Here is a 23,275-nt window from a genome sequence, read left to right as displayed (position 1 = left end):
TGTGCATGTGTGTGCGTGGTTATGTTTATTTGTGTGTGTCAGTGTGTTCATCTGTTTGTTCCTGTGTGCATGTGTGTGTGTGAGAGTGTATATGTATATGCGGTTGTGTGTTCTGAAATACCTGTTATACAGTGTATCTTATAAAGTACATGAATACAATTTCCTATTCGTGCTGTGGATGTTGAAACGGTAAGGTAACGGTCAAGCCGCTGTAGAATCCACCTGACCAACAGTAAGATGCTGAAATATTGTGGTGTTCAGTTAGCTATAGGAATATAATGGGCTGATAAGGCTGTCGTACACTGTCCTGTGGGTTATGGGCTCAACCACCAACACGTTTGACTCTGGTGTAAATACTGGCATGATATCTTCTGTCATTTATCGATGAACTCCGTAAACCGATGTCTTCATCTCTTGCTTTAACATAAAATACCTGTGTATTTGGGATTACCTGCGCAGTGCCCTGTTAGAAATAAATGCAGGATCGACAAATAAGGTCACACATCAAGTAAATTCAATTTAGAAACCATAGTAAACACACACACACACACACACACACACACACACACACACACACACACACACACACACACACACACACACACACACACACACACACACACACACACACACACACACACACACAATCAATCACCTTACCGTTTCAAAATCCACAGCACGAGTAGCAAATTTTATACATATAAATTCCAAGAGGTACACTCAAACACACACACACGCACACACTCACTTTCCCTATCTCTCTCGCTCACATGCACTTCCTCCATCTCTCTATCACGCTAACTCTCTCTCATTCTCCCCCTCTCTTTCACTCTCTTCTCTCGATCTCTTGCAGCAAATGTATTAAATTCTTTGCTGATGTCCCTGTTCATGTCTTTCTCTTTCGTCATTGAACACGTTAAACAACATATTTTACGGCAGAGTCTGCAGGTAGATTAAGGGACAGAAAAAAAGAGAAACGACTTGTTGCAGAAAGCGATATTCAAAGGAGCATGAAAGAAAAATGAACAGTAAATGGAGAACAGAGGGTAGTAGCTCAGTCTGCAGGAGAGCAGAGGCTTCAGGATGCAGTACGTTGTAAGCCGAAAATGAAGATAAGGTTGAGTTATAATTCACATAAAATAGAGATTATAGAGAACGACGGCGTCAGAGACAATCAACAAACGGGAGAGATTCAGTCGGATAATATAAGAATGTATATTTAATTTTGTACCTACTTGTCGCGAGTATAGTGTGAAGAGGAGTGGTTCATTTTTATCCACAAGTCTCGGGTGCAATATGAGAGTGGGGGGTTCATTTTGTAGAAATCAGTCCCTGGTACAGACTGAGAGTGTGGGTTTCTGTCGGTATCACTCTCTGGTTCAGTGTGAGAGTGCGGGGTTCATTCTGTATCAGCAGTCTCTGCTCGAGCGTTAAGTGTGTCCTAACTGTCTTGTACCTGTGAAACTCTGATTCATTGTGAGAGTGTGTAATTTTTTTTCTATATTTTTCTCGCTATTCCTCAAATCGAGTAAATATTCTTAAAATAGATTCTGTATTCCTGAGATATTATTAGAACAAGTCTTCTGCAGTTGGTTTATGTTAAAATTGTGAGATGGACAGTGCATTGATGAATGATGCCGGTTGTATGGAGCAGTACATCCTTCGAAATAGAGTCATATGGCAAACAGGCCGTTCGGCCCGACTTCATTGTGCACACTATTCGTTGCTCATTCACAAAGAGCCAATTGAAAAGCACATGATCTGTAACTTCCTGTGGCTTGGCAACACAACTTCTTGGATATTGAATGGAAATAAACAAAATAATGAGATTGATTAATTTAAATGAATAACTGCATGAATTCATAATTCGATCGAATTCGATTCGAAACAGCGCGTTTATGTTCCAGCAGCATTTACATGAATACATTCCGCTGAGCAATTCTATGTTGCTACCTTCACCCTGTATCTCTGCACTCTTATGTTTGTGTTGTTATCCCTTCCACCATGTGCATCAGAGTATCAATTTATTCCAGCGGTCCCATTCATAAATAATATCAAATTCATTTCAATTTAACTCTGAGACTGTTCAGAAATGTGTCCTTGCATTTTTATGGAGTGTGATGGGACAGTGAGGCAGGCGCTATACTCTGTGTCTGACCCCGGGAGAGTGTGTGACGGGACAGTGAGGCAGGAGCTACACTCTGTGTCTGACCCCGGGAGAGTGTATAATGGGACAGTGAGGCAGGAGCTACACTCTGTGTCTGACCCCGGGAGAGTGTGTAATGGGACAGTGAGGCAGGAGCTACACTTTGTGTCTGACCCCGGCAGAGTGTGTGATGGGATAGTGTCGAGGTAGCTTCACTCTGTGTCTGACCACGGGAGAATGTGTGATAGGACAGTGTCGAGGGAGTTTCACTGTTTTCGGATATCCGTAATATACTGTATTTAATGAAGCAGCTAATGTTGTAAAGCCGCTGGCATGCTCTCTCGATTGCTTTAATGTGCAGGACCTATGATGGAGATTCTGAGATATTGTCTCCCCCAGTCACGCTGCATTTCTGATTTCTGAATAGCTTCACGTTTAAGAAATTGTCTACACTTTTATTCCTTGAATTAAAGTGCATGGCAACGCTCTTCCCTGCTCTATATTCCATCAGTCAATTACTTGCCTGTTCTCCTCTGCTGTGTTAGTCCTTCCACGGAGTCCTTGTTTCCTCAGCACAATTTCTATCGTCCAAAATCACAAAGTCACAAACTACGTCACCGATATCATTGACATATGGTGCAGAAAGGAAAGAAGGAAATGAGAAACGCGGTAGTCATAGGGGATTCCATGGTGGGGGAGACAGTCAGGAGGTTCTGTCAGCCCGATAGAGATACCCGCATGGTGTGTTGCCTCCCAGGTGCCAGGGTACGGGATGTCTCCGATCGGGTGCAGACTATTATGGACGGAGAGAGTGAAGAGCTAGAAGTCCTGGTACACGTCGGTGCCAATGACATAGGTAGAAAAACGGGAGGACTTCCTGAAGAGAGAATTCAGGGAATTGGGTAAAAACCTGTAAAGCAGGAACACTAAGGTAGTAATCTCAGGATTGTTGACTGTGCTACATGCTACGTGCTCTGAAACATGGCAGAAGGATGGTTACCATGGAGAGCTGAACGCCGAAGGATATACGGTGTAATGGAAAGTTTGGTTAGTAGACAAAGAAGATGATGTGACCCTGTGTATAAGAAATAATACTAAATCATTAGAAAGGATGACATAGGATCGGAAGTTGCAGAGCCTCTAGGAGTTGAGTTAAGAAATGCCAAGGTTAAAAGAACCATAATGGCTGCTGTACACAGGCCTCCAAACAGCAGCCGGGATGTGGATTGCAAATTACAGCAGGAGATAGAAAAGGCCTGTCAGAAGGGAAATGTCATGATAATCGTTGGGGATTTTATCAAGAAAGTGGATTGGGAAAACTAGGTCAGTACTGGACTTCAAGACAGAGAAATTGTAGAATGTCCAAGGGATTGCTTTTGAGAACAGCTTGTTGTTGAGCCCAGCAAGGGATCGAATGTGCGGTTTGGTTGCAATCTGGAGGTAATAAAAGAGCTTCAGGTTAAAGAACATTTAGGAAGCAGTGATCATAATATGATCGAGTTCACTGTAAAGTTAGAGAGGGAGAAACTAAAATCAAAAGCATCGCTATTTCAGTGGAATAAAGAAAGTTACAATGGCATGAGAGGGGAACTGGACAAAGTTGACTCGAAAGAGACGCAAGCAGAAAAGACAACAGGGCAGCAATGGCTGGAGTTTCAGCGACAAATGAGGGAAGTGCAAGACAGATATATTCCAAATAAGAATAAATTTACGAATGGAAGAAGGACACTCTCGTGGATGACAAGTGAATCCAGAGCCGATGTAAAAGCAAAAGAGAGGGCATAGATGGAAGTCAAAGCTAGTGGGAAGGTAGAGTATTGGGAAGCTTTTAAAAACTTTTAGAGGGAAACTAAAGGATTATTTATACTTGTGCGTTGCGGTTTCTGCGTCGCTCTGCAATTCACTGCCAAAACGCTAGTTGGCGCTGGGTTTTCTACGCCACTGTGTTGAGTTTCTTCGTGTTGAAACTCAACAGGAAGAAACTCAAACTTCAAACAATGGCGACTGAAACTGAATGAGGGTGAATTTTCTGTGCTTGTCCGACCACTGAGAGACATGGACGAGGCAATGCATTTCAAATATTTTCGGATGTCGGCTGGTGGATTTGACGATTTGGTTCATCGTCTCCAACTATTTATTTAGATAGATAGATAGATAGATACTTTATTCATCCGCATGGGGAAATTCAACCTTTTTTCCAATGTCCCATACACTTGTTGTAGCAAAAACTAATTACATACAATGCTTAACTCAGTAAAAATATGATATGCATCTAAATCACTATCTCAAGAAGCATTAATAATAGCTATAAAAAAAAAGTTCTTAAGTCCTGGCAGTTGAATTGTAAAGCCTAATGGCATTGGGGAGTATTGACCTCTTCATCCTGTCTGAGGAGCATTGCATCGATAGTAACCTGTCGCTGAAACTGCTTCTCTGTCTCTGGATGGTGCTATGTAGAGGATGTTCAGGGTTTTCCATAATTGACCGTAGCCTACTCAGCGCCCTTCGCTCAGCTACCGATGTTAAACTCTCCAGTACTTTGCCCACGACAGAGCCCGCCTTCCTTACCAGCTTATTAAGACGTGAGGCGTCCCTCTTCTTAATGCTTCCTCCCCAACACGCCACCACAAAGAAGAGGGCCCTCTCCACAACTGACCTATAGAACATCTTCAGCATCTCACTACAAACATTGAATGACGCCAACCTTCTAAGGAAGTACAGTCGACTCTGTGCCTTCCTGCACAAGGCATCTGTGTTGGCAGTCCAGTCTAGCTTCTCGTCTAACTGTACTCCCAGATACTTGTAGGTCTTAACCTGCTCCACACATTCTCCATTAATGATCACTGGCTCCATATGAGGCCTAGATCTCCTAAAGTCCACCACCATCTCCTTGGTCTTGGTGATATTGAGACGCAGGTAGTTTGAGTTGCACCATATCACAAAGTCCTGTATCAGTTTCCTATACTCCTCCTCCTGTCCATTCCTGACAAACCCCACTATGGCCGTGTCATCAGCGAACTTCTGCACCTGGCAGGACTCCGAGTTATATTGGAAGTCTGATGTGTACAGCGTGAACAGGACCGGAAAGAGTACGGTTCCCTGCGGGGCTCCTGTGCTGCTGACCACCGTGTCAGTCCTACAGTCTCCCAACCGCACATACTGAGGTCTATCTGTCAAGTAGTCCACTATCCAATCCACCATGTGAGAGTCTACTCCCATCTCCGTTAGTTTGTGCCTTAAGATCATGGGCTGGATGGTGTTAAAGGCACTAGAGAAGTCAAGGAATGTAATCCTCACAGCACAACTGACCCCATCTAGGTGAGAGAGTGATTTGTGCAGCAAATACGTGATAGCATCCTCCACTCCCACCTTCTCCTTATACGCAAACTGAAGAGGATCCCGGGCGTGCCTGGTTTGTGGCCTCAGATTCTGTATTATCAGCCGCTCCATGGTCTTCATCACGTGCGACGTCAATGCAACAGGTCTGAAGTCATTCAACTCCTTTGGTTGTGGTTTCTTCGGTACCGGGACAATACAGGAAGTTTTCCACTGTCTGGGTACTCTTCTCTGATCTAGGCTCATGTTGAAGATGCGCTGTAGTGGTTCTCCCGGCTCAGTCGCACAGGCCCTCAGTAATCGTGGGGAAACTCCATCCGGTCCAGCCGCCTTGCTGGTACAGATCTTCCTCAGTTGACCTTCCATCTGTGCAGCCTTAATCCTGGGCGTGGGCAAGGTCTCCTGTGAGTGGCTATTTTCCTGTGAGGGAAGTAAGCCTGGTGTGGAGTTCTGCGGTGAGGATGAGATTGTGCTGTCGAACCTATTGAAGAAGTTGTTCAGCTGGTTCGCTTTCTCCACATCTCCACTTATGTTTGCCCCCCGCTTTGCACCGTATCCGGTGATGATCTTCATCCCATCCCAAACCTCCTTCATGCTTTTTTTCTGCAGCTTTTGTTCTAGCTTCCTCCTATACTGCTCCTTTGTCCCCCTTATCTGTACTCTGAGTTCCTTCTGAACTCTTTTAAGCTCCAACCGATCACCATCAAATGATACGATCATTTCGTATCAGTGTACGCACAGTATACTCAGAGACTGGCAATCACCATTCGAGATTTAGCTTCAGGTGGAAGTCAACAGGATGTAGCGGCCAGCTACAAACTGGCGTTAAGCACAGGGTCCTCCATAACTTCGGAGGTCCAACTTCGGAGCTTTATGGGAAGCATTGCAGCCAGAGTTCCCTCCCTGCCCTTCAGTCGCCCAATGGGATGCTACTGCAGCGTAGGAGGAAATGAGATTGCTACCAAACGGACCAATCACAGTTGTTGCGGTCTGCGTGTCCGCCACGCATATTTACATTGTTGGGGAGGTGCGCCTGAGGCTACTACGTAGGGTATGGCGTAGGGTACGAGGCTACGCCGTACATATGGCGTCAATTTGACGCACAAGTATAAATTGGCCTTAAGAAGGTCATTAGGAAAGAAAAAATAAATTATAAATATAAGCTGCGATTAATATACAAGAAGATACAAAAAGTTTTTTAAAGTATATGCAAGGTAAATGAGAGTCGAGGGTAGACATCGGACCAATGGAATATGATGTTGGAGAGAAGGCAATGGGAGACACTGAGATGTCAGAAGAATTGAACACTTATTTTGCATCAGCCTTCGCATTGTAAGTCAACTGCAGTATACCGGATATTCAAGAGTGTCAGGGAAGTGATGAATTTGCAGTGAAAATTACGACTGAGAAGGTGCTCGGGAAGGTTAATGGTCTGAGGGAGGATAAATCTCCGGGACCTGATGGAATGCACCCTCGGGTTCGGAAGGAAGTAGCTGGAAAGATCATGGGATTGAGTTTAAGAGCCGAGAGGTAATGCTGCAGCGATATAGGACCCTGGTGAGACCCCACTTGGAGTACTGTGCTCAGTTTTCATCGCCTCACTCCAGGAAGGACGTGCAAACCATAGAAAGGGTGTAGAGGAGATTTACAAGGTTGTTGCGACGGAGGATGGGAGGTGAACTGATAGAAGTGTACAAGATAATGAGATCATTGATCATGTGGATAGACAGAGGCTTTCCCCCAGGACTGAAATGGCTAACACGAGAAGGCATAGTTTTAAGGAACTTGTAAGTAGGTATAGAGGAGATGTCAGGGTTAAGTTTTTTTACACAGAAAGTGCTGAGTGCGTGGAATGGGTTGCCGTCGGCGGTGGTGGAGGCGGAAATATTAGGGTCTTTTAAGAGACTCCTGGATGGCTACATGGAGCTTAGAAAAATAGAGGGTTATGGGAAAAGCCTAGGTATTTCTAAGATAGAGACATTTTCGGCACACCTTTGTGGACCGAATAGCTTGTATAGTTCTGTAGTTTTTCTATGTTTCTATGTTTCTAATGTGTTTAGTCACATCCTCAAAAAATTCAACCAAGCTCGTAAGGCACGACCTGCTTTTCACAAAGCCATGTTGACCATTACTAATCATATTATGCCGCTCCAAATATTCATAACTCCTGCTTTTCAGGATCTTCTCCATCAACTTACCAACCACTAAAGTAAGAGTCACTGACCTATAATTTCCTAGGTTACCTCTGCTCCCTTTCTTGAATAAAGGAACAACATCCGCAAACCTCCAATCCTCCGGAACCTCTCCCGTCCCCATTGATGATTCAAAGATCATCACCAGAGGCTCAGCAAACTCCTCCCTCGCCTCCCACAGTATCCTGGCGTACACCTCGTCCGGTCCCGGTGCTTTATCCAACCTGATGCTTTCCAAAAGCTCCAGCTCATCCTCGTTCTTAATAGCTACATACTCAAGCTTTTCAGTTCGCTGTAAGTCATCACTACAATCACCAAGATCCTTTTCCGTAGTGAATACTGAAACAAAGCACTCATTAAGTACCTCTCCTATCTCCTCCGGTCCCTGACACACTTTTCCACTGTCACACTTGATCGGTCCTATTCTCTGACGTCTTTTCCTCTCGCTCTTCATATATTTGTAGAATGTTTTGGGGTTTTCCTTAATCCTGCCCGCCAAGGCCTGCCCATGGCCCCTTCTGGCTCTCTTAATTTGTTTCTTAAGCTCCTTCCTGCTAGCCGCATTATCTTCTTGATCTCTATGATTGACTAGTTTTCTGAATCTTCTGTATGCTCTTAATTTTTTCATGTTTTCAAGAGTTTTTGCACACCATGGTTCCCGTACACTAACATCCTTTCCCTGTCTCATTGGAGAAGCTCTGTTGAACTCTACGATAATATCGCCTGCACATTTGCCACGTTTATTTATTTACTCTTCGTGGCGGGTCATAAGGCTCCAAGAAGAGTAACACCAAACAGAGTTTGCAGACCTATTACGATTGAAAGTGAATCTCGGCATGTCAGTGCGTGAAGTCCTCATATTCTGGAAAATAAAAAAAAATCCCTTTGATGGAAAGATTTGTATGCAATTGAATGTGTAAAAATAATTCATGTTCAACAATGAAAAAGCTAAAAATGTAAAATGCCTCAACTACCATGTATTTGTGTGTGTGTGTGTGTGTGTGTGTGTGTGTGTGTGTGTGTGTGTGTGTGTGTGTGTGTGTGTGTGTGTGTGTGTGTGTCTATTATCATGAATAATCAATATTATTGCAAATGGAGACGGGGTGTCGCAGCGTGTGAAAACGCGACAACATAGTTTCAGCGATCACCTTGGATCTTGACCCCGGAGTTTCGTTGTTCACCATTTTCGTTATGCGATGCTCCGTGCTTCCGATGGGCGTTGCATTTTCCTCCAATATTCAAAAGACGTGCTGGGATTCATTCAAGGTTCTTTCGTTAGTGGCCACAATCGGGTGTTTGGTCGCGATCCATTCAAAAGTTCACCATTTCCTGATCAAATTTTGCATCATTTGTCAGAAGAACGTCACGCGGATCTTGTGATTGGTTGACATCGGAGCCTGATGATCTTGTGGATGTAGCGAGAGATCTCCGGACGGTGATGAAGCGAAGTGCAGTGTAAGGTCCAGAATTAACTCAGACTAAGGCGAGAAATTAGCAAGATAGCAACAACCTATTCCAAAATGTAACTCAGAGACAGTAGGACTATAAATTTAACTCTTACTATTGAGCACTGAGTGCTCAGCTCGGGGCCTTTAAGTACAGAGTTTCTACGAATGAATGCGGCGGTCAATAACTGGCAGTCAGGGACAGCGGCATCTCACCATACTCCAGGGAACTGGAGTGCCGAAACCTCGATGCCGACCGCTGTTCAGCCTGGACAATGACAGTGGAGGTCTTCCCTGGTTGTGGACTGCAGGGTGCTTGATATTGATCCTCATTCTCATCATTATTATTATTTTCCATTAGTGCGTTTTATGCACAAACGCCATATTGTGAATTGGCTTTCATTTGAGTAGATTTACAAATAACAGTGCTTCATTTTCTCAGCCAGTTCACGGGAGTCTTCAATTAGTTTTTGCACTCCATGTCCAGCAAACAATATATCATCAATGCAAATAAAACTGGGACACCCAGTGAGAGATTGCCATCCACTGACTCACTGGCTAATGGATCATGAAATTCAGTCGCCTTTGTAAATACCCTTGAAGCAACAATGAGATGGTAAACTGGGGTCATTCCCATGTCACAGAGTATCTATCTTGTGGATATCGATGCAGTAATATTGAGAAAAGAGGCATTTCCATCTTTATAACTGCTTCTCATTGTCCATCTCCTTGTGCAATCCGCTCGATGGAAGTCGCATTATCTGTCATAGCAGCAGGTGAAGAGACAGACAAAGAAACAGGCAGACTGGAAGTCGAATAGATAGACAGGCAGCTAGATGGACAGTTAGATAGACAGACAGCTGGATGGACAGTTAGATAGACAGGCAGCTAGATGGACAGTTAGATAGACAGACAGCCGAACTGTCTAAACAAAGAAAGATATTTGTTCTTGCCATGTGCTCGTAGGAATAGAGGTTCTTATTCAGTAATTGATTAATCAGAGCAGCGACAAATGGGCACAATTTGTTTCGGTTTTAGATTTGTTGGCGATCTGCGAAACCTGGGTCATTTTCAGACAAGAGAAATTTAAAATGGCAGACTTGTGGACAGAACAGATTGTGGTCTGGTGGTCTGCGCACAATGTTTGGTTTGAACCCGTCTGATTTCGATGTGACAACAAACAGCTGTCCAGATCACAGTTCTGGAGCAAAGAAGCATAAAGTTTGAACTAACAAAATTGAAACTTAACAGAGAGATCTGATAAGGAAAGAGATCGGAACAGAGGATTTCAGCAGCAGCCGGCGGCAACTTTGTGGAGACCAACCACCGCAGGAATAGATAACCTCAAGTCGGAAAGTTTAAGATTACATCAGGATCGAGAGGAACGCCTGGCCAACGTAGTCTCCTTTTCCCAGCGGTTACCATTCCTATTATTTGACTGTTTCTGGAGGGTACTGGGAAGCTGATGGGAGTACTTGCAGGGATTTACTCCACATTTGTAACTCGGCCGCTTTCCACCGGGTGAACTTCATCCTCGAAGAACTCTCGGATGTTGTTTATATGTGATTCACCAGCCAGTGTACCACGTATAGCAGTGGCTCAATTTATTCCTTTAAATAGACCGGCCTGCTCTGGCCGTAGGCATTTAGACATTTATGATCCATTGCTCTATCCGGTGTGAGCCGCGTGACAGATATTATTCCAAAATCTGAAACAGAAACATAGACTGGTAGAACTCATCCAGTGAAACAGACACCATCGAGACAGAAAGTGGTTAATACTCACCCTCGGAACTGGGTCAGAAACGCAAGCGTGTCAATTTCTAACATGGAGATTACGGGGGGGGGGCGGTGAAAGATAAATTAGACCATGGGGGTTTATTCTGTGGAGCGTGAAATATTGACTGTTCGTCAGGATTTTATTGTACAGAGGCGAGAAAGGGCGAGGACCTCACCAGAGAGGGCAGTTCAGCCGGTGTACTGGAGTGCAATTCATTATTGGAAGGCATCCAGTTGGAAGATGAGAGCCCGTTCTTCCCATTTTTGTTCTGCCTCACGATGGCAGGGGAGAAGGCCGTAGACGGGGAAAATGTCACCGAGTATCAGTCGATTAATCACAACGTGTGATGAACCAGGGAACACAGGATCAACCACGTGGTCTGTGGGAAAATTATCGGTCGTCCGCGCATGCAAATTCGGTTGATATTTTCTCTCTCCCTCTGATGTCGTGGTGCCATCAATGTGAATATTGAAAGTGCAGCAGCCTATGTTGGCAGGTTTGGAACTCAATCACTGCGTCATTTCCTAACATCGGGAACGTCAACACTGCGCGCTCAAACTTGCCCTTCCACTAAACCTGTGCTCTTCGCTTCAGATGCACCTGATGTGGGGAAACGGTTACCACCGCTGACCAAATAAAACCTTCTGCATGAAATCCTTTTCTCTCCTCTTCAAGGACATGACGGATTCTCCACTGATCTCCACAATGTTTTTTTCCGGCACCTTCCTGCGGAAATCCCTCGGCATCGGCTCCACTGCATCCACATCATTTACTGATGGGGAGCCGAACAAATGCTGAAAAACTCGAATCTGACCAAAATTATTTATCGTTACATCGGGACCTTTCCCGTCAGTGAAGGCGGGTATTTCCAATGTATTTGTCACCACATTATCAATCCGCATCCTCGCCCACAATGATGTTTGAAATTGCACTTCCATGTCCGTCTCTAATCAGCACTGTGGTGAACCCCGTCACACTTTGTGAACATCCCAGCCCTACTCACCTACGGAAGACAACCACAATGTATCTCGATAATTACCAAGACCCGATTTCGCCCTTCATTTGCCAAATCAGTCATATTACCAGAATACCTAGGAGCAGAATTAGGCCATTCAGCCCATCGAGCCTGCTTGGCTGTTGGCAAACCATTGGCTTTTCCTGCAACCGGTATCGCGACACGTGACAGGATCTACTTGTGTGCTGTTTAGTTCAATCCGTTCAAAGCATAAGCACACTGAGGTAGCAACACGGGAAATTAAAGCAGAAAATAGAATGTTGTGTTATATTTCCAGTGGAAGTGCAGTTCAGATTGTTAAACAAGTCAATACGACTATCACCGCGTTACTTATATCGTTACCAAATAAGTGTATCCGCAAATCAATTCTCATTGCTGGTACAGATGTAATGAATGCAGGCGCCCTGTCGGATTCGAAGGTCATGTGTACGCTGATTGAGTTACTTTGCTGCATACGGGTACGAAATTTGATGGGAGCTGGTTTACCTTGTGAGAGACTGCATTATACTTCAAGTCAAGTCAAGTCACTTTTATTGTCAATTCGACCATAACCGCTGGTACAGTACATAGTAAAAATGAGACAATGTTTTTCAGGACCATGGTGTTACATGACACAGTAGAAAAAACTAGACTGAACTACGTAATTTAAAAAAACAACACAGAGAAATCTACACTAGACTACAGACCTACACAGGACTGCATAAAGTGCACAAAACAGTGCAGGCATTTGCAATTTACAATAAATAATAAACGTCAACATTTATTTACAATAAATAATAATCTATGTCATGTACACGGAGGAACTCAGCGGGTTAGGCAGCATTTATGGAAAAGAATAACGAATTGACGTTTCGGGCCGTTCCCCGTCAACAGGTGAAAAGTAAGATGTTATTCCCCCAGCCGGAGAGTGGCCTCGCCGTGGCAGAGAGGGCGGCCATTGGCCGACATCCCGGACAGAGAATGGGATTATGATTTGAAATGTTTGGCCACCGGGAATATCTACTTTTCGTTGTCTCGGTCAGAGACGACGACACTTTATTCATTTCCATAGATGCTGCCTGACCTGTTGAGTTCGTCCAGCATTTTGTGTGCGTTCCAATTAATGTAGTTAGCAATCTGGATGCGATATTAGTTTAAGGCTTTTTGCGATATTCCAGGAACGTGCAAACAACATATTGTTTATTTTTTTCAATTTCTATTTCAAGATTTATAACAGAGAAAATTCGAAAAGTGAAACAGAGCAGCCAATAACAGTGCGGAATTAGTCTATGATGACAAAGTCTATGGAGTCTCGGAATGGACAAGATCAATAATAAAAATCATGAATTCGAGAGGTGAGCATGACAGCGTTTCACAACAACATTCACTGACTTCTCGAATCGTCGTTTCTTCGTCATTGAGATTTTGCAATTTCGTGTCAAGTTATCCATACCGCAACACAGTTGGGATTTTAATTGAATTACCTCATGTTTATTTTTACCCCCAGCTGTTGGAAGACACGTCAGCCTTGTGTAGATCTGAATATTCCGTGTGCTGGAGCGAGTATAAATGAATGACCGTGGAGATTCATCAGCTCAGAGTTTCTTCAGCGAGATCGCGGGCAGCTGGAAGACAGGCTGAATCTCATACAGAATGCTTCAGATATTTTTCCGTGTGAGGAAGATATGGTTCATGATCATTGCCGTTATTGGTGTTCCCGGTAAGAACAGAGGCGAACGAACATTTGTTTTTCCGTGTGCGCAGTCTTCGGACTCGTTCACGCGCTGTGATCCCGGTGTATCAGAGAGTGCGGTGCAGACGTTGTGGCAAAACTCTTTGCTTGTTCAGAAGTTCCCTTGCATTTTAATTCGTGACCCCCCCCCGCCCCCGCTGTAACTAAACCCGTAGTTGAAACAGATGTGAAGTGGAAGATCGAGGAGATTGATTCATGTTGCGGATTCATGGCAGGCCGTTTGGATTTATCAATGGAAAACGAAATTCCGATAGTTCAGCGCGCTGGACACCCTAGCATTATTCCGCATCAATAACGCAACAAGATTTAAACTCGATTTAATGTGCCTTACTTCCTGAGATATCATTCTTTGAAAGCGATTGAAAATATCCCCTGGGAATGTATTGGAAAGCCGGTTACTATAAGGATCCCGGGTGGTCGGGATATAGCTGGTGTTCTACCGTTTTAAATGCCATTATTCCCGTTCGTGTTAATACAACTGTTCAATGCTCTGACAGTCAGACGCATTTTAGTGACTAGTCACGTCCGTAAGGGGCTGAGGGGTCAGAGCAAGACGGAGAACCGCAGTGACCCGATGACGCAGAGCAGGAGGAGGTCTGTGATCGTACTTCTCAACATCTCCGGTAGCTTCATCATCCTGTTATCGGTGAATGTTACTGAATTCATTTACTGCACCACTGCCGGATTGAATCCAAATAATTATACCGATTCTGAATTAATATTTCAACAGTCGGGATACATGCTGTTGATATTAAGCTGCTGCATAACCATGTTTATTTATGGGGTAAATCAGTTCAAGTTCAGAGAGCAGTTCATCAGCGGAGCGAAACAGGCGTTCATGTCCATTATTCAACTAATTAATAAACAAAATAGAGGTCATTTGGGTGGGGTAAGTTTCATGCGAATCTCCGCCCTGGAATAATATGCATCAAAACCATTCAGAAAAAAAACGATGCAGTAGCTTGGAGCAACCACTAAATGCAGATTATTTAAAGTACCTGCATTGTATTTCCTTTGCAAATTGGGACGATTACGCACAATCCATGAAACATTCTGCGAATCAGGCAAAAATTTCTAAGAGCGAAAATTGGAAGTTTCTGACCGAATGCTGCGAAGGAACTCCGGTCCAGAGTGGCTTCAGAATGTAAAAGAAGCGAGCCAAATCTGACCTCCGTGGACAGGTGAGGAGCGGGGAGTCCAGAGTGGTTTCAGAATGTAAAAGAAGCGAGCCAAATGGGGCCTCCGTGGACAGGTGAGGGGCGGGGAATCCAGAGTGGTTTCAGAATGTAAAAGAAGCGAGCCAAATGGGACCTCCGTGGACAGGTGAGGAGCGGGGAGTCCAGAGTGGTTTCAGAATGTCAAAGAAGCGAGCCAAATGGGGCCTCCGTGGACAGGTGAGGGGCGGGGAGTCCAGAGTGGTTTCAGAATATAAAAGAAGCGAGCCAAATGGGACCTCCGTGGACAGGTGAGGAGCGGGGAGTCCAGAGTGGTTTCAGAATGTCAAAGAAGCGAGCCAAATGGGACCTCCGTGGACAGGTGAGGAACGGAGAGTCCAGAGTGGCTTCAGAATGTAAAAGAAGCGAGCCAAATGGGATCTCCGTGGACAGGTGAGGAGCGGGGAGTCCAGAGTGGTTTCAGAATGTAAAAGAAGCGAGCCAAATGGGACCCGCCGTGGACAGGCGAGGAGCGGGGGATTCCAGAGTGGTTTCAGAATGTAAAAGAAGCGAGCCAAATGGGGCCTCCGTGGACAGGCGAGGGGCGGGGAGTCCAGAGTGGTTTCAGAATGTAAAAGAAGCGAGCCAAATGGGACCTCCGTGGACAGGTGAGGAGCGGGGAGTCCAGAGTGGTTTCAGAATGTCAAAGAAGCGAGCCAAATGGGACCTCCGTGGACAGGTGAGGAACGGAGAGTCCAGAGTGGTTTCAGAATGTAAAAGAAGCGAGCCAAATGGGACCTCCGTGGACAGGTGAGGAGCGGAGAGTCCAGAGTGGTTTCAGAATGTAAAAGAAGCGAGCCAAATGGGACCTCCGTGGACAGGTGAGGAACGGAGAGTCCAGAGTGGTTTCAGAATGTAAAAGAAGCGAGCCAAATGGGGACCTCCGTGGACAGGTGAGGAGCGGGGAGTCCTGGAGGAGACAAGGTAGGCGAATGAGGGAAATGAATTGTTTTGAACTATGTAACTGGGCAGAGGAGCGGCTTCGCTGTACGGGGAGAGTGATAAAACATAAGTGTCGGGAACGCGGGCCATAACCATCGCTGAAAAAGTTGCCGATATATGCAGCCTTTACATGTCAGTCGAAACCTGATGCTAGGAGAGTTTAATTGATTTCTCCAGAACGCTCTCGGTGACCAGTTGACAGTGTGTCCTTCCCAAACACAGTTCCATTTCCAGTACCGATTCACCGCTCCCTTTCACCCCAACATGCACGCGGTTGAGGCATCACTGTCTCGTGCTTTATGCCTTTTAAAACTCCAAAAATGAGCTGTCTGCGAAGTTTGATTGTTGTCAATTTCTCGCTGAGCTTTGCTCAGAGACCCACAGAGTGGTGAGACAGTAATCCACTCATTCTTTTTTTCTGTTTCTCCAGTGAATTTAGTGGCGATTGTCATCCTGTCCCGGGGAAAGTGCGGCCTCTCCACCTGCACCACTCGCTACCTGGTGGCCATGGCAACGGCGGATCTACTGACCATCATCTTTGATGTCATACTGTGGCGGCTCAGTTATTATTACTTCCCCGGGAATTTTCTGGACATCACCCCCGTATGCATTGCGATCGCTGCCGTGGGGGAGTCAGCCACTCACTGTTCTGTCTGGTTCACCGTCACTTTTACATTTGATCGGTTTGTCGCCATCTGTTGCCAGAAGTGGAAAGCAAAGTATTGCACCGGAAAACTGGGGCTGTTGTTCTGACAACAACCGGCGTTCTCCTCTGTTTTAAAAATGTGCCCGAATTCTTTAGATATCGTCCTCTGAAAGTGATTGACAATATACCCTGGGACTGTCTTATAAAGCCGAACTACTATACTGACCCCGGCTGGGTGGGATATAGCTGGCTTTCTACTGTTCTAATGCCATTACTCCCGTTTGTGTTAATACTACTGTTCAACGCGCTGACAGTCAGACACATTTTAGTGACGAGTCGCGTCCGTAAGGGGCTGAGGGGCCAGAACAAGGCGGCGAACAGCAGTGACCCGGAGATGGAGAGCAGGAGGAGGTCTGTGATCTTACTTCTCTCCATCTCCGGAAGCTTCATCATCCTCTGGTCGGTGAATGTTGCTGAATTCCTTTACTACATCAGTATGGGATTGAATCAAAGTAATTACAACGAAACAGAATTCATATTTAAACACACCGGATATATGCTGATGCTATTAAGTTGCTGCACAAACACGTTTATTTATGGGGTAACTCAGTCCAAGTTCAGAGAGCAGTTCATCAGAGCAGGAAAATATCCGCTCACGTCAATTACTCAACTAATAAACAAACGTAATATATAAGTTCTTCTCAGTGGGGTCGGAGAGCTCTCTATCTTCTCAATTCAACGGGGAACGTGGCGGCAGGGAGAATAAATCTGGTTTAGAGCCCGAGAGAAACACAGCACGTGAACAGACCCTACGTCACCCGCAGCCCGAGACATCCACCTCCTACCAATTATTAAACTCAAACTATTTTTTATTTTTTATTTGTTTCACTACATCTCCGCTTCCGTCACAGCCACACCAGTTTCCATAATGACGGAGCGCTTCGGGATCTGAGGACATCGAAGAACAAATCGGTGAAAATGCAGCTCATTTGTTATAATAGACAATAGACAATAGGTGTAGAAGTAGACCATTCGGCCCCTGGACCTACACCTCCATACTGAGATCATGGCTGATCATCTACTATCAATACCCGGTTCCTGCCTTGTCCCCATATCCCTTGATGCCCCTATCCATAAGATACCTATCCAGCTCCTTCTTGAAAGCATCCAGAGAATTGGCCTTCACTGCCTTCCGAGGCAGTGCATTCCAGCCGCCCACAACTCTCTGGGAGAAGAGGTTTTTTCCTTAACTCTGTCCTAAATGACCTACCCCTTATTCTCAATCCATGCCCTCTGGTACTGGACTCTCCCAGCATCTGGAACATATTTCCTGCCTCTATCTTGTCCAATCCCTTAATAATCTTGTAAGTTGCAATCAGATCCCCTTTCAATCTCCTTAATTCCAGCGTGTACAAGCCCAGTCTCTCTAACCTCTCTGCGTAAGACAGTCCGGACATCCCAGGAATTAACCTCGTGAATCTACGCTGCACTTCCTCTACAGCCAGGATGTCCTTCCTTTACCCTGGAGACCAAAACTGTACACAATACTCCAGGTGTGGTCTCACCAGGGCTCTGTACAAATGCAAGAGGATTTCCTTGGTCTTATACTCAATTCCCTTTGTAATAAAGGCCAACATTTCATTAGCCTTCTTCACTGCCTGCTGCACTTGCTCATTCACCTTCAGTGACTGATGAACAAGGACTCCGAGATCTCTTTGTATTTCTCCCTTACCTAACTCTACACCGTTCAGATAATAGTCTGCCTTCCTGTTCTTACTCCCAAAATGGATAACCTCACACTTATTCACATTAACCTTCATCTGCCAAGTAGCTGCCCACTCACTCAGCCTATCCAAGTCACCCTGAATTCTCCTAACATCCTCATCACATGTCACACTGCCACCCAGCTTAGTATCATCAGCAAACTTGCTGACGTTATTCTCAATGCCTTCATCTAAATCATTAATGTAAATCGTAAACAGCTGTGGTCCTAATACCGAGCCTTGTGGCACCCCACTAGTCACCACCTGCCATTCCGAGAAACACCCATTCACCGTTACCTTTTGCTTTCTATACGCCAACCAGTTTTCTATCCATGTCAATATCTTCCCCCCAATGCCATGAGCTCTGATTTTACCCACTAATCTCCTATGTGGGACCTTATCAAATGCCTTCTGAAAATTGTTACTTTAGTCTTTTGCACTGTAATGAAATGAAAAAGACAATTAACAGTCTGCACGAACGTACAGTAAACCTTGCATTTTCCCTTCGCATTAGATAGACCTGTTATGAAGAAATGTTTAACACCAGAGAACTGGTGCATTCACTTCATAATGCGAACTCTACTTCAAGGATGGATTGTCTTCTCACTTCCTGATTTGTAATAAATTTCCGTCCGAGCAAACTGCATGCTGAATCTTCTCTGCATTCACCCCAGTGCAAAGGTATGTTTATTATCAGATATATATATATATATATATATATTTCATTAAAGCTGGTAAAACTTCAGAGATTGACAGAGATAAGTACACCGATTTCTCAAGTGTTATAAACTTTCGGACCATTCTAGCGGCGTTTCCTATTGTGGCTTTCTTGAGATTTACATTGTGCCGGGCGGGCAGAATTGTTTAATGTCATTGTGTAGTGGCTTTGGGATGATACCGATTGTGGACAATATTTACAGAGAGTAACGGGCGAACAGAAGGACGACAGCGGGACCAGAGAGGAAGACTGGATGGTGGTACGGAATGACTGAAAGTGGGAGGGGTAGAGAGAAAAAGGAGGAATGGGGGAGGTGTTTGGGAAAGAGAATGTCAGGAGGGAAGACGGGGAAGAGATGCAGGTGAGAGGAAAAGGAAAGGTAGAGAATTGCAGGAAACCTCATGGATGTGGATGATAAATAAACGGAGAGCAACAGACTGGGGGAAGAGAGTCACGCGGAGACGCTGAAAGACGCAGGTAGTGAGAGGCAGAATCGGAAGGAGGGAGAGGTGAAAGACGGGAGCGAGGGATGGGGAGAGAAGGAGTGTGAGACAAATACGGGAGCGAGAGACTGGAGGAGGATCATTAGCAGAGGGAAAGAATGGGGGAGCGAAGCACTGAGGAAAGAGAGAGAGTAGAAGGAGAGAGAGATTGGGGAGAAAGTGATAAATCTGTTGAAGAGAAAGATGACCTGCAGCGAGAGACTAAAGGGAGAAAGACTGAGGGGAGAGAGACTGGAGAGAGGGAAACTAGGGAGAGAGATAATGTAGAGACATGGACTAGGGAAGAGAGAGAGACGGGAGGAGAGGGAGACTGGGGAGAGAGAGAGACTAGGGGAGAGAGAAAGAAGCGGGAGAGAGAGTGCGGAGAGAGAGAATGGGGAGACAGAGACTGGAGAGACAGAGACTGGGGAAGAGAGATGGGGAGAGAAAGATAGGGGAGAGAGGCTGGGAAGAGAGCGAGACTGCGAGGAAGGAGACTGCGGAGGGAGACTGGTGAAACTGAGACTGAGGGAGAGAGAAGGTGAGAGTGAGAGACTGGAGGAGAAAGACAGGAGAGAGGGAAACGGGAAAGGAGAGTCTGTTGGAGAGAGAGACAGAGAGAGACTGGGAAGCGAGACTGAGTAGAGAGACGCTGGAGGTGAGAGGCACTGGTGGGCAGAGAGGGACTGGGGAGAGAGACTGGCGGTGAGCAGGACTGTTGGAAAGGGAAAGACTGCGTGAGAGATAGACTGGTGGAGAGGGAGAAGAGGGGCGGAGAGAGGGAAGAGGGGCAGAAAGGACATGAGAGAGAGGGACGGGGAAAGGAAGACCGGATGAGAGGAGGAGATATTATCACCAATCCACACGGAGAGCAACAGACTGGGGAAGAGAATCACGCGGAGACGCTGAAAGACGCAGGTAGTGAGAGGCAGAATCGGAAGGAGGGAGAGGTGAAAGACGGGAGAGAGGGATGGGGAGAGAAGGAGTGTGAGACAAATACGGGAGCGAGAGACTGGAGGAGGATCATTAGCAGAGGGAAAGAATGGGGAAGCGAATCCACACAGATTGTGGTCTTCATGTTAGAAGGCTGAGGATTCAATTGCAGAGGGAGGCCCAGATGCCTAGGAATGGCAACTTCTCAATCAAGATTGTGGGAATGATGCTATTAAATGCTGAGCTATAGTCGATGAACAGCTGCTTGTATTGTCCAGGTGGTCTAGGGCCGTGTGAAGAGTCATTTAGATTGCTTCTGCCGTTGACCTGTTGTGGCGACAGGCAGTCTGCAGTGGGTCCAGGTCCTTGCTGAGACAGGAGTTCCGTCTAGTCATGACCAACCTCTCAACGCATTTCATCACTATAGATGTGAGTGCGACCGTGCGATGGTCATTAAGACAGCTCACATTAATCTTCTGAGACACTGGTATAATTTTTGCCTTTTTGAAGCAAGTGGGAAATTCCGCCCGCAGCAGTGAGAGGTTGAAAATGTCCTTAAATACTTCCGGCAGTCAATTGGCTCAAGTCTTCAGAGCCTGACCAGGAACTCCATTGGAACCATTCGCATTGCGAGGGTTCACCCTCTTAAAAGACAGCCTAACATCGGCCTCGGAGTCAGAAATCACAGGGTCATCAGCTGCAGCAGGGATCTTCACAGCTGTAGTTATATTCTCCCTTTCAAAGCGCGCATAGAAGGCGTTGGATATATCTGGGTAGCGAAGCATCGTTGCCATTCATGCCATTGGGTTTCGCTTTGTAGGAAGTAATGTCTTGCAAACCCTGCCAGAGTTGTCGTACATCCGATGTCTCCTCCAACCTCGTTCGAAATTGCCTTTTGCCCCTTGAAATGGCCCTCCGCAAATCACACCTGGATTTCTGGTACAGGCGCGGGTGGCCAGATTTTAATGCCACTGATCTAGACTTCAGCAGACGGCGGACCCTCTGTTTCATCCACGGCCTTTGGTTTGGGATTGTACAGTAATTCTTTGTAGGAACATACTCATCCACACAGGTTTTAATGAAGACAGTAGGAGCTACACCATATTCATCCAGGTTGGAAGATGAATCGCTGGATACAGTCCAGCCCACCGATCCAAAGCCGTCCTCTAGGCGCTCCTGCGCTTCCCTGGTCCAAACGTTCCTGGTCCTCACTACTGGTGCTGCGGTCTTCAGTCTCGGCCTATACTCAGGGAGCAGAAGTACAGCCAGGTGATCAGACTTCCCGAAATGAGGGAGTGGAACCGCACGGTAGATAGTGGTGTAAGAGTGGTCCAGTGTATGGTTTCCTCTGGTACCGCAAGCGATCTGTTGATGGTAATTGCTTGGTGATTTTTGTTAGACTGGCCTGGTTAACATCCCCCAGGACGCCGGTGAAGGCGTTAGGGGGCGCTGTTTCATGCATGTTGACCCATTGCTCCTTCCTTATGCCACCGAAAGTCGGGTTCACACCTATTAAGTTTTTGACTGAAATGTCTGTTCTCTCTCTTCTCTCTAACAACCTGGAAACCAGTGGAGTGACGGTCATTGGTCACGAACGAATTCCCCACTGACACAGGAGCGACGTGAAACGTCTCGTCCCCTCACAAGTGATCGAGTGTAACGGTCTGACTTTCAGTATCATCTTCATTTCACTTCTCAAAGCGGTCCCCGGAGGCACATAACACATTTGACCCGATCTACATTGGCGGCACTTCGGCAGTCTCGGGCAATATTTGGGAGGAATTCTTCAAGTATTACTACTACTTCTATTATTATTGCTATTATAATGATTATTATTCGTATACCTATCTCCGAATTCCACACGTATTCTCACCTCTACTTCCTGTTCACGACTGGGTGTCCTGGTGTGATATCCCATGTATTATGGATTGCCCTACCCGCAATATTGGGTCGCCCGTCATGTTATTGTCGGCCTCTGACTCCAAAACAGGACGAGGATTGTATTTATAGTAATGTATGGCATCTTTTATGGGTTTGCCTTTTAAAACAACATTTTGGTGAATGATGTTTGCCACGTGATCGTGTCCGTGTCAGTAACCAGATGAGAAGCTCCCGCACGGGAGGCTGGTCACGAAGGTTCAGTCGCTCGGCATTCACGATGAGGTAGTAAATGGGATCAGACATCGGCTTTGTGGAGGAAGCCAGAGAGTGGAGGGAGTTTGTTGCATCTCTGACTGGAGGCCTGTGACTCCTACAGTGCCGCAGGGAGCAGCGCTGGGTACGGTTTTGTTTTTCGTCTATATCAACCATCTGAATGATAATCTGGTTTACTGGAAATCTGCGGATGACAACCTGATTGGAGGTGTAGTGGACAGCAAGGAAGGCTGTAATGACTTACAGCGGGATCCGCACCAGCTGGAGAAATGAGTGAAAATGGCTGAAGGAATTTAACGCAGACAAATGCGAGGTGTTGCTCTTCGGTAGAACTAACCAGGGGAGGTTGAACGGTCGGGCACTGAGGAGTGCGGTAGAACGAAGGGAGCTGGGAATACAGGTCCATAATCTGTTGAAAGTGGTGTCACAGGTAGATAGGGTCGTAAAGAAAGCTTTGGTCACATTGGTCTTCACGTATCAAGGAGTTAAGTACAGGAGATGGGATGTCGCGCTGAAGTAGAATGATACATTTTTGAGGAAATTTACAAGGATGTTGCCGGGTCTGGAGTTCATGCTCTTCCATTGATTAACAGTTTCTACTGTCGTGATACTTCCTTCATCTTTCGTCCTTGTGCTTTCATTTAATTTCAGTTTCGTGTACTTCATATCAGAATAGTCTATGTTCGTTAGAGTGGTTAATCATGTTTCCATTAATGAAAATATATCCTTAGAAGTTTTATCTGACTGTTGTGTAAAGTATTTATGTCTTATTCTGTTC

General features: G+C 45.6%; 1 protein-coding gene across 1 annotated transcript in view; it reads left to right on the top strand.

Annotated features, from left to right (window-relative positions):
* The first annotated feature begins 15,304 nt into the window (after window positions 1-15,304).
* The window catches only part of LOC140723227 (uncharacterized), an 81,414-nt gene continuing 73,443 nt past the window's right edge, over window positions 15,305-23,275 (top strand). Inside the window, exon 1 of the mRNA XM_073037829.1 lies at window positions 15,305-15,538. Coding sequence (XP_072893930.1) covers window positions 15,305-15,538 — 234 coding nt within the window. The remainder of the gene's footprint in view (window positions 15,539-23,275) is intronic.

This window comes from Hemitrygon akajei, unplaced genomic scaffold, assembly GCF_048418815.1.
Source record: "Hemitrygon akajei unplaced genomic scaffold, sHemAka1.3 Scf000105, whole genome shotgun sequence".
NCBI lineage: Eukaryota > Metazoa > Chordata > Chondrichthyes > Myliobatiformes > Dasyatidae > Hemitrygon > Hemitrygon akajei.
This window is presented reverse-complemented; position numbering and strand designations above follow the sequence as displayed.